This window comes from Caloenas nicobarica, chromosome 17 (genome assembly GCF_036013445.1).
Source record: "Caloenas nicobarica isolate bCalNic1 chromosome 17, bCalNic1.hap1, whole genome shotgun sequence".
Taxonomy (NCBI): Eukaryota; Metazoa; Chordata; class Aves; order Columbiformes; family Columbidae; genus Caloenas; species Caloenas nicobarica.
Window position 1 is genome coordinate 10,966,646 of NC_088261.1, and position 14,385 is coordinate 10,981,030.

Here is a 14,385-nt window from a genome sequence, read left to right on the forward strand (position 1 = left end):
ACGAACACGAATCCCCCTCGGCAGGGCGGGCGCCAGCGGGGGGGACGCCTTCCCCTGCTCCGCTGCCACCGTTCCTGTGAAATACATTAGAGCTGGTGCTGGGCGCTGATGAGTATTCAAGGCCTGGCCCTAATTAGGAACAATTAGCAGTTGTTTCAGCGAACGTGTGTCTGTTTGCTGTGGCTCCTGGGGCTGAGCACTGCCTGACGGCTGGCACGAGTGTCCCCGTCCGCAGTGGGGACCGCGGCCAAGGGCCCTCCCTGTGGGCGATGCGGCTCTCGGTTAAAGATGCTCTTGCGTGGGAATTGGGCTTGTGCAAGGCTGAGCATCCCCAGCCCCTCAACCGGCCCCGCTTGTCCCTCTCCGGCATGGTGGCCGTCCCCCCCGCAGATGCGAGCAGGTCCCTGCTCCGTGGCTCGCTCAGGTCAGAGAGGCCACGGAAACGCTGCTGGAACTGGACCTGCCTGGTGCTGTGCCGGCCCCTCGGCACCTCTCCTCCTCTTGAGTGCCCGTTTCGCCTCTGCCATGTGGGAATTCAAGCCACACCAGATGCTGCTTTGAGTCAGCCAGATGTTGAGGACGAGTCCCTTAGCTGGGGAGGACAGCAATGGGACGGAGCGTGTTGGGCAGCATCCCTTTTGGGGAGCTCGTACCCCGGTTATCAAACTGTGCCGTGGTCTGCGGGGCAGCCCCCCAGCCCGGCACCCTGAACAGCTGTTCTTTACCGCGGGCAGGGGCTGCCAAGGCATCTCCAGACCTGTCAGGGAAGTGGGAGCTCTCCGATGTTCCCGGGCTTTTGTTTTCCAGCTCTTGGGAAAAGGTAAATCAGAATAGAACTGGTTTACCGCCCTGTTCCCACGCATACCTCATGCCCACCCTCCCTCTCCCCATGGAAGGAACATCCTTTCGCATAAGGTCGGATGGGAGCTGTGCTGGGCAGATTGGTCGGGGGTCTGGAGAAGGTAGTAGGGAAGGTTGTAGAGGGATGTGGACAAAGGGAGGCTCCGAATTGACTCTAAAATGGGACTGGAAGCTGAGGGAGGGATCCTGCCCTGGCCAGGGAATAAGAAGTGCTGGATCTGCTGCCCGGTGTGGTGGGGAAAGGGCGATTCCCAGCTCTGCTCCCACAGAAGGGCTGTGGGGGGGGGATGCCGGCACCTCCCTGGCTCGTGTGCCCGGGATGCCGCCTGCTAGTGGGGACAATCCGGCCCTGGAGGTCACCAGGGTGGAGCTGATGTACCTGCAGAGGAGCCAGGCCCGGAGCAGCCTGGGGAAGGGTGGATGGAGAAACTGCAGAGGCTCCAGCAGCACCGAGACTTTGGTCCTGGGTGCTCTTACAATGACGGAACCCAGGGAATGGCAGGAAGATGTGCCAGGGGAGGGCCAGTTGGACACGAGGAAAAGGTTCTTCACCCAGAGGTGCTGGACACTGGAACAGGCTCCCCAGGGAGGTGTCCCGGCCCCAACCTGACAGTGTTCAAGAAGAGACTGGACAACGTCCTCAGACACACGGTGTGACCTGTGGGGTGTCCTGTGCAGGGACAGGGGTTGGAACCGATGATCCTTGTGGGTCCCTTCCAGCTCAGGACATTCTGTTATTCTATGATACTGCCTCACCCTCGGAGCTCTGGCTGCTCCATGAAAGCCTCAGTGAGCCTCAAATCTGGCTCTGCGCAGTTCGGGGGGCTCGGCGTCCTGCTGGGGGCCGGTGAGCTGTGGCACGGGGGGGACAGGCAGCACGGCTGGGGTGGGACAGAGCTGGGTGACCTGCGGTCTGTGAGATGAAGGGGCTGAGGAGGAAGAAGGTGGCACAGCTGCCGGGGAGCAGCTCGGTTTTCCATGGCCTCACATTTTCCTGCGCCGGCGAGTTTGCAGTGAGGGTGGAAAATGCAACAGCCAGGAGGGGAGGGAGGGCGGGGGGGGAGGCAGCGCGGCTGGCGGGGAAGGGTTTGCTGTGCCAGGGTGTTTGGGACGTTCCACGCCTGCCCGGGCCGAGTCTGTGCCCCGCCGGACGGCAGTGGGGGGACCGACGTGCTCCATGCCAAACCCCCGTGTGGCTTTGGGAAACATCCCCTCCCGGGGTGGCTTGGCAACGGGGTTTTGGTCCTGCCGCGGACAGGGTGCTGCCTTGCCTTCCCGAATCCCACGGGATGGGCTGGCAGCCCCGTGGGGCTCACGCGGGCTGGGGATGCTTGGGGGGTCCTGTGGGACCTGTCAGGCCAGGGAACACAGGGCTGGGCTCAGGTTTGCCACTGCGGGGGCTCAGGGGGCTGCAGGCTCCTGGGTGAGGGGGAAGGAGCATCTCAGAGGGGAGAAGCCGGGCAGCAGCCCTTTTGCCACCCCAGGCCGCCCATCTTGCCATGCAGACATCCCAAACCCTGCTTGGGAGCCGCACGGCTGCTCCGGGGGGTTTGCAGCGCACCTGGCTCTGCTGGGAGCTGCGAGCTGACTGTGTCCTGGCCCAAATCCTCAGCCCTCGGCGCTGCCGGCACAGCTCGCGGGCACCAACGGCGCTGTGGTGGGATGCGACAGTCACTCGGGCCAGGCACCTTGGTTTTACAGTCATGGCTTTTGGAAGTATTGAGTGTTGATGGGACATGCTGGCTCTGCCTGCCATCGTCAGCTCTGGGGACATCGTTAGCCTGCCGGCCACTGCCAGCGCCAAGCCCTCGGTTCTTTGCCCCTTGGACAAAGGATTAGACAAGGAGAGGGACAACCAAATAACTCCCCGGTACCCCAGGACAAGGTAGAGGGCAGGAACACGCAGGCTGAAGGTCAGGGGAAGAGGCTCAGCTCACTTTTCACCCTCTGCAAATGCCTCCATCAACTCTTCTCAGCAAGGTCTTTCAGCAGTGGGAGGGATTGCTCTGTCTGCAGTTCTTTAATTCTGTCATCTTCTCTCCTTTCCTGTCCCCAGGGCCATCTCCATTTCTTCCCTCCTGCAGAGCTGTGGTCCCCCTGGGCAGCAGCTCTCCTGCCTTTGCTGCATCATAAAACCACAGAACAGTTTGGTTGAAGGGCCCTTCCCAGCTCCCCAGTGCCCCCCCTGCCATGAGCAGGGACATCTGCACCAGCTCAGGTTGCTCAGAGCCCCGTCCAGCCTGGCCTGGGATGTCTCCAGGGATGGTTCAGCCACCACCTCTCTGGCCAACCTGGGCCAGGCTCTCACCACCCGCAGGGGCTACAATTCCTTCCTCATGTCCAGCTTGAGAAGTGACCATTTCATGCTGCCTGGGGAGCTCCACCAGCACCCAGGGGCTGGGACCCGTGGTCCGGCACCGCTCTGGGACCAGGTGTCATCGTCAGATGTTGACCTTCCCAACAACCCTTCACCTTTCTCCATCTCCTCCCATGACCCGGTGTGTGCCTGGGGGTCGGTGCCGTTCGCAGGGGCAGGAGAGGGACCGGCTGGCTCTGGGCTGGGGACAGAGCAGAGTGACTGCGGGGGAGGACGCGGGGTGGCTGATCCACCTCACAGAGCTGGTGACACAACCAAAAAGCACCTTTTCTTGGCACAGGACTCATGCCCAGACGGCAGGGGCTGCCAGTGGGGGTAAGAGCCTTCCCTGCAGCCGCCTGACCTTTAAAGAAAGGTGGCTGGAGAGACAAGGGAGCAAAAATCCCTGAAAGATTATTTATTTCTCACGAACTATATTTAGGCACCATTGGCAAAAGCCAAAAGTGCTGAGTTCTGCTAAATAAATATGGGAGCTTTGTGTTTTTTTCCCCCAGAGGAGAGCAGGATTAGTAAGTGAACGGTAAATAGTATTTTTGTTTAACATACCTGAGGGTTTCCATTCCAAGTTGCCGTCTTGAGCGCTCGATGCCGTGACGATGATGATGGACCTGAAGCAGCTCTGCCCCATCTTGTGAAAATATTTTTTGGAAAAGGAAAGGAGGCAGCCAGCTAACCCACCATGGTGCAGAAGTTTTTGCTTAAACTTCACGTTCTGGAGTATTTTCATAAATCTTTGCATATGAGGGTGTTTTTAAGCTAGAAGTAGGACCCGCTGGTGCCACTCCAGTAGCAAAGTCCTTCCCAGTGGGACACCTGCCCTGGTGTCCCTGCCGGTCTGCACCCCGGTGCTGCCCCGAGGGACAGGCTGCCCAGGGGCCGTGGGACGGGACGGCCCTTGGCTGGTCCAAGCGGGGATGCTGGGGATGCTGGGGAGGTCACCTCGTTTGTCTAGGACACATTTGGGCTGTCTTGAGTTCAATTCTTCACTGGTTTGGATTCCCCGTGCTGAACCCCACCTGCCTCAGGTGTCCCCCTGGGATCGGGTCCGGATTTCCCCATGGAGGGTTTGGGGGCTGTGGGGCTGCGGGCGGGTGCCAGGGAGGTGATGGGGGGTGTGAGAGCAACCAGGAGCAGAGTGACCGACCAGCAGACACCCGTTTGGATGCGAATCGTAGAATCACAGAATCATTTTGGTTGGAAAAGACCCTCAAGATCATCAAGTCCAACTGTTCCCCCAGCCCTGGCACTGCCCCATGTCCTGAGAACCTCATCTCCGTCTGTCCAACCCCTCCAGGGATGGTGACTCCAGCACTGCCCTGGGCAGCCTGTTCCAATGCCCCACAGCCCTTTGGGGAAGAAATTGTTCCCCAGATCCAACCTCAACCTCCCCTGGCGCAACTTGAGGCCGTTTCCTCTGGTCCTGGCGCTTGTTCCTGGGGAGCAGAGCCCGACCCCCCCCGGCTCCAAGCTCCTTTCAGGCAGGTCAGAGATCAGAAGGTCTCCCCTCAGCTCCTGTTCTCCAGCTGAACCCCCAGCTCCCTCAGCCGCTCCCATCACACTTGTGCTCCAGCCCCTCACCAGCTCCGTTCCCTTCTCTCGACTCGCTCCAGACTGAGCAACCAAACGGGGAGCTCACCCCATTCAGTAGAACATTAAACCCCTCTCCAGCCAGTCCCAGTCCCCTCAGCCGGCTCCGCTCCTGGGGCAGCACAGCTGGGTCCTGTGGGGCTGCTCCGGCCTCCCCGGGGCTGCTTTGGCCACGTCCCACTGCGGTCCAGCCAGAGAGCCCCCGGTGCAGATGTGCCGGGCCGGTCACACCGTTCAGAGGCTGCAGTGCCGCACGAGCTGCGTGCAGGAGGGGCTGGGGGTGCGGGTAGCGGTGCCCGTGTCCATGCCCGGCATGGCAGCCCCAGGCTGCAGAGCCACCTCCTGGCTCGTGTTTGCTGGGATTTCGGCTGCTCCTTGGAGAGACGTGAGGGACTCAGCGTGCAGCTGGGGAGCATGGACATCCCGTGGGGCACAGCCATCCCGTGGGGCACAGCCATCCCGGGGGGCACAGCCACCGTGGGCACACTGGGACCTCCCAGCCCCATCCCGGGGTGCTCCCAGCCCCGGTGCCATGGGGCTCATCCCCAGCCCACACGTCCTGCTTGGCTCCAGGCTGCCCCGTGGTTCTCCCCTTCTCCTCTGGAATCATATTTATTTATTTATACGGTGAATGTAATAAAACTCCAGCAGGAAACGGAGGCGATTCCCTGCCATTCCCCGCAAGCCGGCGCTGGGCCGGGGCGAACAAGGAGGCACATTGTGCGGCGCAGACTTGTCTGCCAGCGCCGAGCGAGCCGTGCGGGGCCGAGGGGCGAAGAAAGGGCCGTGTGTCTGTGCCGGCACCGGGACCCAGCACCGACACCCACCTGCGGCAGCGGGTGGCTCAGCGGCACCGCGGGGTGTGGTGTCCTGGGGAAGCAGCTTCACTTTTAGGGGGGAAAGTGGGGCTGGGGATGAAAAGGGCTTCTGTGCTGGCTTGGGATGGCGTCTGGGAGCACCACAGAGCCTGCTCCTGGCACAAGGCACCTCCTCTGCCTGTCCTCGGGCTGCCAGGAAACGGGGGGGTGGGCACTGAAGGTCAGCTGGGGGGCAGACAGTTGCCCCACGGCCGGTCTGGCAGCTCTGTGATCTGTTCTTCCCAGGGCTGAGCCAGCTGGGAGGGAGCTCCAGCCCTTCACCTGCCTGAGTCAGGCAGCTGCCACAAACGCTGGATGTTGCCATCAGTAGGGTTCAGAGTGAACGCCAGCTGCCAAGGTTCAGCTGGGTCCTGTCCGCCCCCCAGAGGGGTCTGTAGAGGTGAGCGAGGCAGCTGGGGGCAGGACAGGGCTCAGTCTGGCTTCCCCTTTAATGCTGGGGGGTTCCCATGGCCAGGGACATGTCCTAGCCCCCCCAGAGGCTGTGAGCAGCCTGTTGTGCTGCCAGCTGCGCTCCCTGGCTAAAACACTGGGGAGGTGGGGGGGCTGCCCAGTGTCCCCTCTTGTCCCCTTGCTAGCCGGCTCCCCCATTCTCCCAGCCGGACACCCCGCTGCCCTCCACCCCATCCCCCGGAGCCCCCCCGGCTGCACGTGGTTCCCATCCCTGTGATGGTCCCTTGGGCTCCTAGGGCTCCCGGGGGGCTGGGGACATGCCCTGTGCCATGTGTCCCCTGCCTGCTTTATGGCCACACTGCATTGATGGGGTGTCAAGGCCTGGGGACCCTGTGGCCGTGGTCAGGGACATGGGCTGCCGGCAGCAGGACTGTCCGTCCATGCCACCCCCAATTTGCAGTGGCCACACGGTTCCCAGCTGCCGGGTGACAGGGTGACCAGGCTGCAGCAAGGATCCCCGAATTCTCACCATCCCCATGTCCCTGAGCCTTGGACCTGGTGTCCCCGCACCGTGCTCTGGGGTTGTCACTGCAAACACACGCAGGTGACCCAAGGCCAGGAGGTGACCCTGGGTGCCCAGGACACAGTGTCACCCAACTGCCTGCCACCAGCCCGGGGTGGCTGGGGGGGTGACAGTGGGATGGCAAGGGGGCAGCTGAGCACAGTGCCTGCCACACCTCGCCCCCCTGCCCACAGCTGCACCGCTGCCCGTTCAGGCAGAGATGGCAAACACGGGCAGCGGTAGGAGGACAGGGAGGGGGGTCCACGGGCCCCGGGGACCCTGTGGAGCTTTGACGTGGCTGGGGACCACGCCAGCCCATGCTGCGTCAGCCAGGACACTGGGAGCGCAGATGGCAGCGGAGTGAGAGGAGGGGACAGTCTTGTCCTTCAGGGGACACATGCCAGGGCCCGGCTGTCCCAGTGCAAGTGACAGGGTGTCAGCATCCAGCTGGGGCCAGTGGGACCCCCAGGACGTGGGGCCGGGTGGGCTCAGCTCGCCGTGCCCATCACTCCCTGCCTTGCCCGATGCCACTGGCTCTGCCGTGCCCTTGGTGCCCTGCTGGGACAGGGGTTGCCAGCCTGGTGACACGCTGCAGAGCCCTGTGAAGCCACCAGAATAGCTGCAGCTTGGGTGAGCAGCGCTGACAATTCCCTCTGCTGGGGTTCTCACCTCTATAATTAAGGCCGGAGTCAGGGAAGAAATGGCTTCTCCGTTCCACTGGTGGCAGCTGGGATTGGGCAGGATCTGTGCTATATGTTCCCCCATCTCCTCCTGCCAGTGTCATGTTCTTCTGCCTGGTTTTGGGGGGTCTTTACCCCCAAAATCCTCATCTTCCCACCCTGCTGCCACCTGCCAGATCACTGGCGGAGGCTGCAGGACACGGGGCATCCCTTGTCCTGTGGTGTGCTCGGTCTGGTGCACACATGTATGCGTCTGCATCGCACGGACTGTGATGGGGCAGGAAGGCTTTGGGCTTGAGGATCCCTCCTGCTGATGCACGGGAGGGTGTCCCCAGGGAGATGGTGGCCAGGGCAGGCACAGCCACCCCTCGTGCCAGCCTGCGGCCCCGCAGTGTTCCCAGGACAGACCCCTCCACCTCCTCGCCAGCCCATCGGGCCCCAGCACCCCTTTGAAATCATACCCGCCGGCCTTTCGCACTGGCGGTGCCTGTGAAATTCTTCGGGAAGGGAAAATTATCACCCTGGATCCCTGCGGGGCTGGGCCATCGCCCTCGCTCTGGGCTGGCAGGGACAGACCGGGGTGCTGCGGGGTCCTGGCTCATCCCTGGGCATGGCCGGTGGTGCTGGGGGAGCTGTGATGCCCGAGGGTCCGTGGGCTCGGCAGGACAGAGCCTGCGCGGAGGGGCAGGGATGAGGGCAGCACCGCTGGGACATGGGCTGTCACCTCTGGCATGGCCAAGGCTCGGCGGGACAGAGCCCACGGTCCCCTCCCCAGCTCCAGCACCACCCCCCAACCTATTGCCCTGACATGTCCATCAACCCCCCACCTGCCCCATCACACCCTCCCCTGCTCCATCACCCTCTCCTCAGCTCCATTGCCCCCTCCCCAAATGCCACTGGGGCTTGTCCCCATCGCTGGTGCCAAGGGGGATTCCCCAGATCCTGGGACCTGGGGAGAGCCCATCCACGGGACAGCAACAGAGGCATCACTGCAGCTTCTCTTTATAGCATGGCCCTTCCTGCTCTGCTTCCCCCTCCCCTCAGTGAGGCTCCTCCGCAGGTTTGCGAGTGCTGTTGACGGGAAGAAAGGAAATGGGGCAAAGCTGCTGCCAGGAACCACAGGCTCCTGCGATACGGCCCTGCTTGGCCGGGCTGGCCGCGGCCCGGGCAGGGTTTCTGTGCAGCCTCTGTGAGCCTTTTCTTCCAGCTATTGACATTGGATTCCCAGCCTGGTGCCACTTCCAAGGCTGTAAATCTGCTGGGTTGCTCTACCTGGTGTTCGTGTTTTCACTGCGAAGCTTCCAGACCTGCTGGAGATCTCAGCTTCTGTGAGCGGCGATGTCCCCCGTCCTGGCAGCAGGCGCTGTGCTGTCCCCTCCCGGCGTCCCCAGGGCTGTGGGCACGGTGTGCAGGTCGCTCCCCGCAGGCAGAGCTGCCAAGAAAGGGCAGGACATGGCCAAAGGTTGGGGTGCTGGGGGGCACCCCCTGGTACCCCTGCGCACAGCTGGTACCAAGCTGCCACCATTGCAGGTGGGATGAAGCTCCAGGAAGTGCCCCATGCGCCCTTTGCTGTCCCCTCTGTGGGTCCCTGTGGCTTGGGCAGAGCTTGGGCAACCCATGGGATACCCAAGGAGGGTGTCGGGGCAGGGGGCAGCACCCCAGGGTGCATGGCGGAGGTGGGGGCAGCTGCTCCTCTCCCTTAAAAAAGGAGCCCCTTGACTCTGAAAATCCACGTGTTGCTCTTGGCTGGGCTGCGGTGCCTCCTGCCAAGAGCAACAGTTTTACATATTAAAGCAAAATTAAATTAAAAGACATTTATTTGTGTGTTTGCTCCCCCGCCCCCCATTAACCCTTCACAGCCCAAGCTGCAGGGTTGGGAGGTACGAGAGCACCCATGGGGGTGAGCTGGGACACGGGCGCTGCCCCCCGGAGCCCCCGCTGCCAGCCAGAGCTGGGCACTGAGTCCTTCAGGTGTCTCCAGGTGGGGTTTCCAAATTTTCCTTAGCAAACGGCTCCCTAAAGCGAAGCCTTGGTGACAGGAGCTGGGCTTTAGGGTGCCCGGGAGTGGTGGCAGTGCCACTCTTGTGTCCCTCACCTCGCACAGGACACACACCCTGGGGTGGGGGGTGGACGGGGTGATGGACCCCAGGGGCAGGCCCCCAGCACCCCCCGGTGCCGCCTCCGTCCCAGCCGCAGCACACACAGCCATGGCTGCCAGCTCATCCGTGGGTGACAATTTGCCCCCAAACCTGCCCCATGACACAAAATACCCCAACCTCCCCATTTCTCAGAGCACCCGAGGAAGGTGTGGAGCCACCTGAAGCCGGGTGCTGCTCCGGCCACATGGGACGGTGCTTTCTGAGACCCCCCAGCAGCCGGTGGCCAAGAGGACCAAGCCCTGTCCAGCACCCTAAATCCCCCCCAAATCTCTCTTTTCCCAGGGCCCTGGGGCCGGGGGAGCAGTTGCCCTGTGCTGGAGGGAAATTCCAGTGCTAGGGCTTATCTCCCGCACTGTTACAATAACCGATAAGTGGCTCCCATGGAATTTCCTTATAGAGCTGAATCGGGGACGTTTAAATAATGTATGGCCAGGGTGTCAGGACGCGGCTGGCGATTAGGAGCCGCGTTGACAGGTTGTTATGTTGTCACTAAAGAACTCGCAGGGCTGTGGGAATGCCTGGGAACAGCGCGGTGCCCGGAGCCCGGCGCCAGCCTGCGCCCGTGTCCGCCGCCGGCACAGACGGGCACCGGGTGCCAGGTGTCCCGGCAGGACATCCTGGGGACCTGCCTGAATTGTCCCTGAGGTGGCTGAGCCATGGGGGGCAGCTGGTGGCATCCTGTGATGGTGGCACTGGCAGCAAAGCCAGTCCCCTGCTGTTCCGCCACCCACAGCGAGTTTTTAATGCTGGCCTGAGCACCATCAGCTCCTCCAGCCAGGCACCCCCAGCCTCCCCGTGTCCCCTGCATGGGGGACACTGGATTTTGGGGGCTGACAGCCCCAGCTCAGCTATGCTGACTTGTGTCGCCAGCCGGGAGCTGCCTTGGCCTCGCACATCACCAGTGCTGGGTGACGCTGCTGTCCCCTGCTTGTGGGAGTGGGACACCCTGCCCTGCCCTGTGTGACAGCCGGGGACAGGGGTGGCAGGTGGGGACACAGCTTTCCCAGCCCACGCCGTGGGCACTGGGGCCACCCCCATGGTCCACACTGTCCCACCACGGCCCCGAACCCCACGGGCACCATCGCCCGGGCGTGCGCAGCTGCTCACCCAAAAAAGTCGCCGTGACCCCGGGAGCGGGTCAGGCCCCGGCAGCCCCCGCTGGGTTTGCGGCACCGGCGGGGCCGCGCGTGTTCGTGTGCCCGGGTGTGGGGCTGGGGGGACACACACGTGCGTGTCAGCGGGCGGGGGTGTCGGGGTGCGGAGGCGGCGGGTGTAGCTGTGGCTGCTTCAGGGCGCGGTGCCGGTTGTTCACCCGGGGGTGAACCGGGACTCCCGACCAGGGCCGTGCGGGGGTCGGGTCGGGTGCGGGTCCCGGTGCGGGTCTCTGTGCCGGTTCCGGGTCCCGCCGCCGCCCCGCCCCTCCCCGGGGGCGTGGCCGGGGGGGCGTGGCCGGGGCGGGGCTCGGCGGGCCCGGCCCGGCGCGGGCGCTGCGCGGGGCGCTCGGGGCTCGGGGCGGCGCGGGGCGCTCGGCGGGGCCGCCGCCGCATGGCGCGCGGGGCGGCGCGGGCCGGGGCCGCGGGCGGGGGCGGCAGCGGCGGCAGCGGCGGCAGCGGCAGCAGCAGCAGCAGCCCCGTCGCGGCGCCGCCACCGCGGCAGCAGCAGCGGCAGCAGCGAGCGGCCGTTCCGGGGGCGCGGGGGCGGCGGGGCCGGGCGATGGCGGCGCTGTAGCCGCGGGGCCGGGGCCGGCGATGGCGGCGCTGAGGCTGCGGCTGGCCCTGTCCGTGCTGTGGCAGCTGGCGGCGGCCGGGCGCGGGCTGGAGCTGGGGGGGCTGGAGGGGCCGCGGGGGCGGGCGGCGCGGTGCCAGCCCGTGGACATCCCCATGTGCCGGGGTATCGGGTACAACCTGACCCGCATGCCCAACCTGCTGGGCCACGAGAGCCAGCGCGAAGCCGCCCTGAAGCTGCACGAGTTCGCGCCGCTGGTGGAGTACGGCTGCCACGTCCACCTGCGCTTCTTCCTCTGCTCCCTCTACGCGCCCATGTGCACCGACCAGGTGAGCGCCAGCATCCCCGCCTGCCGCCCCATGTGTGAGCAGGCCCGCCACAAGTGCGTCCCCATCATGGAGCAGTTCAATTTCGGCTGGCCCGAGTCGCTCGACTGCGGCAAGCTGCCCACCAAGAACGACCCCAACGCCCTCTGCATGGAGGCCCCCGAGAACGCCTCGTCTGCCGAGCCCCACAAGGGCCAGGGCATGCTGCCCGTGGCCCCCCGGCCCTGGCCCCCGGGCACCGCCGAGGGCCGGGGACCCAACGGCCTGGGGGCCTGCGACAACCCCGAGAAGTTCCAGTACGTGGAGAAGAGCCTCTCCTGCGCGCCCAGGTGTTCCCCCGGGGTGGACGTCTACTGGTCCCGAGAGGACAAGGACTTTGCCTTCATCTGGATGGCCGTCTGGTCCACCCTCTGCTTCGTCTCCACAGCCTTCACTGTCCTCACCTTTCTGCTTGACCCCCACCGTTTCCAGTACCCCGAGAGGCCCATCATCTTCCTCTCCATGTGCTACAATGTTTACTCCGTAGCCTTCATCATCCGCTCGGTGGCAGGGGCCGAGAACATCGCCTGCGACCGGGAGAACGGCGAACTCTACATCATCCAGGAGGGGCTGGAGAGCACGGGCTGCACCATCGTCTTCCTCATCCTCTACTACTTCGGCATGGCCAGCTCGCTCTGGTGGGTCATCCTCACCCTCACCTGGTTCCTGGCTGCCGGGAAGAAGTGGGGACACGAGGCCATCGAGGCTCACAGCAGCTACTTCCACATGGCCGCCTGGGGCATCCCGGCTATGAAGACCATCGTCATCCTCACCATGCGGAAGGTGGCGGGGGACGAGCTGACGGGGCTGTGCTACGTGGGGAGCATGGACATCAGCGCCCTGACCGGCTTTGTCCTCATCCCCCTCTCCTGCTACCTGGTCGTCGGTACCTCCTTCATCCTCACGGGCTTCGTCGCCCTCTTCCACATCCGGAAGATCATGAAAACAGGCGGCACCAACACGGAGAAGCTGGAGAAGCTGATGGTGAAGATCGGCGTCTTCTCTATCCTCTACACTGTCCCGGCCACCTGCGTCATCGTTTGCTACTTCTACGAGCGGCTGAACGTGGATTACTGGAACCTCAGGGCCCTGGAGCGCGGCTGCCTGCACCTCCCCGGCCGCCGCGCCGCCAACTGCTCCCTGGAGGCCTCGGTGCCCACCGTGGCCGTCTTTATGCTAAAGATTTTCATGTCGCTGGTGGTGGGCATCACCAGCGGGGTGTGGGTGTGGAGCTCCAAGACGCTGCAGACCTGGCAGAGCCTGTGCAACAGAAAGCTGGGCGTGAGGACGAGGGGCAAGCCCTGCAGCGGGGTGAGCTGCGGGGGGGTGCACTGCCACTACAAAGCCCCCACGGTCATGCTGCACATGACCAAGACGGACCCTTACCTGGACAACCCGACGCACGTCTAGAGCGGGGCCGTCCCCTCCCTGGGGATGGCGCGCCGGGGGAAGGCGGCCGCACGGGTAAGGGGCGAGGGGACGCTGCGGGGCGAGGGCAGGGGCCGAGCGGTGGCAGGAGGGGGGGCGCACACTGGTTTGGGGTGGCGAGGCCCGTGGGACGCCCCCCTGGCACCACTGAACCCTGACGAGTAGCTGCTTTTTCCTAGAGGTTGTTTTGTTGTTGTTGCTGTTGCCAAATCCAGTCACTCTTCTAACGCTTTCTTTGGGGGGGGCAGCGGGGACGGGCGAGGGGAATAATCCAGTCATGTTTATTTAATTCTGTAATTTATTTTAGATTTTTTTTTTTTTTTAATCATTAGCTGCGAGGAATGGAAAAAACAATAAACCCTGGATGTGTTATTTCAACTGAGCCTGGTGCTGTTTGGAGGAATTTGAGGGGGTTGAGGACAGCCCTGGGGAGCCCCCCAGCTCTGCAGGTCGGGGCTGGGGTCCCCGTTATGGGTGCGGGCCGGGCCCGGCGGCGCTCGTGCCGGTGGAAGGGGGTCAGTGCCGAGCCGGGGTGCCGCCGGCCACGGCAGGAGTGCAGTACTGGGGGGCTCCCCAACCCCGCGCCCCTCGTGGCTTCCCTGGGCCAGTTCTGGCGCCCGCTGCCTCCCTCCGAGGAGGAGGAGGAGGCAGCTTTTCCTGCGCTGTCACGCTAACGAATCATCTTTTCCACTCCGCGCTCTGTAGGTGATTTGTGTCGGTGCCGTCAGCTGCTGTGGCCTCAGTGCCGGGCGAGGGGGCTCAGCTCCAGCACCCCGGGCACCGCAGGCCAGGAGCCGCGGGGATGGGCTGGGGACACGGGCCCGTGGGGCGGCAGAGGGCTCAGCTTTGATGTCCCACGCAGAAGCCCAAGGTGCTGGTAATGGAAACTTCTGCGCAGCTTTATTTATCCCCCGCTCCCGTTACGATCCCAGCTCCCGCCTTCCTCATTGTCCGGAGAGAAACTCAAGCCTCAGCTGGTGTCACCGGGGCTGGGGGGGTGACATGGGCTGTCCCCACCGCGGGCTGGCAGCGGTGACGGGTGACACCGTCCTCCCGGGCAGGGGGCTCTGGGGGGCTCAGCAGTGGCGGCCACTGCCCACCCTGCCCCAGGACACCTTTGTGGGGAGCAGCTCGTCTGCGGAACGTGCGTGGGGCTGGTTTGCCCAGCTACCCCCGGGGCTGCCGGGGCCGGGGGGAGAGGTGAGCTCTGCCCTGGCCCCCGTGGGGACAGGGACACGGCCGGCGCGGGACCTGCGGCAGGCAGGGGCTGTGACAGGGACACAGGCAGCCCTGGTGATGCTCGGGCTTGTCCGTCACCTAATTGCCTGTTAATTAGCCAGCCTGCAAGCTGGGGCAGTGCTGGGCCTCAACGA

General features: G+C 64.2%; 1 protein-coding gene across 1 annotated transcript; it reads left to right on the forward strand.

Annotated features, from left to right (window-relative positions):
• The first annotated feature begins 11,207 nt into the window (after positions 1-11,207).
• Positions 11,208-13,390, forward strand: FZD9 (frizzled class receptor 9). The gene has a single exon (XM_065647309.1). The coding sequence runs from the start codon at positions 11,243-11,245 to the stop codon at positions 12,992-12,994; it is 1,752 nt and encodes a 583-aa protein (XP_065503381.1). The 5' UTR covers positions 11,208-11,242; the 3' UTR covers positions 12,995-13,390.
• The last annotated feature ends 995 nt before the right edge of the window (positions 13,391-14,385 follow it).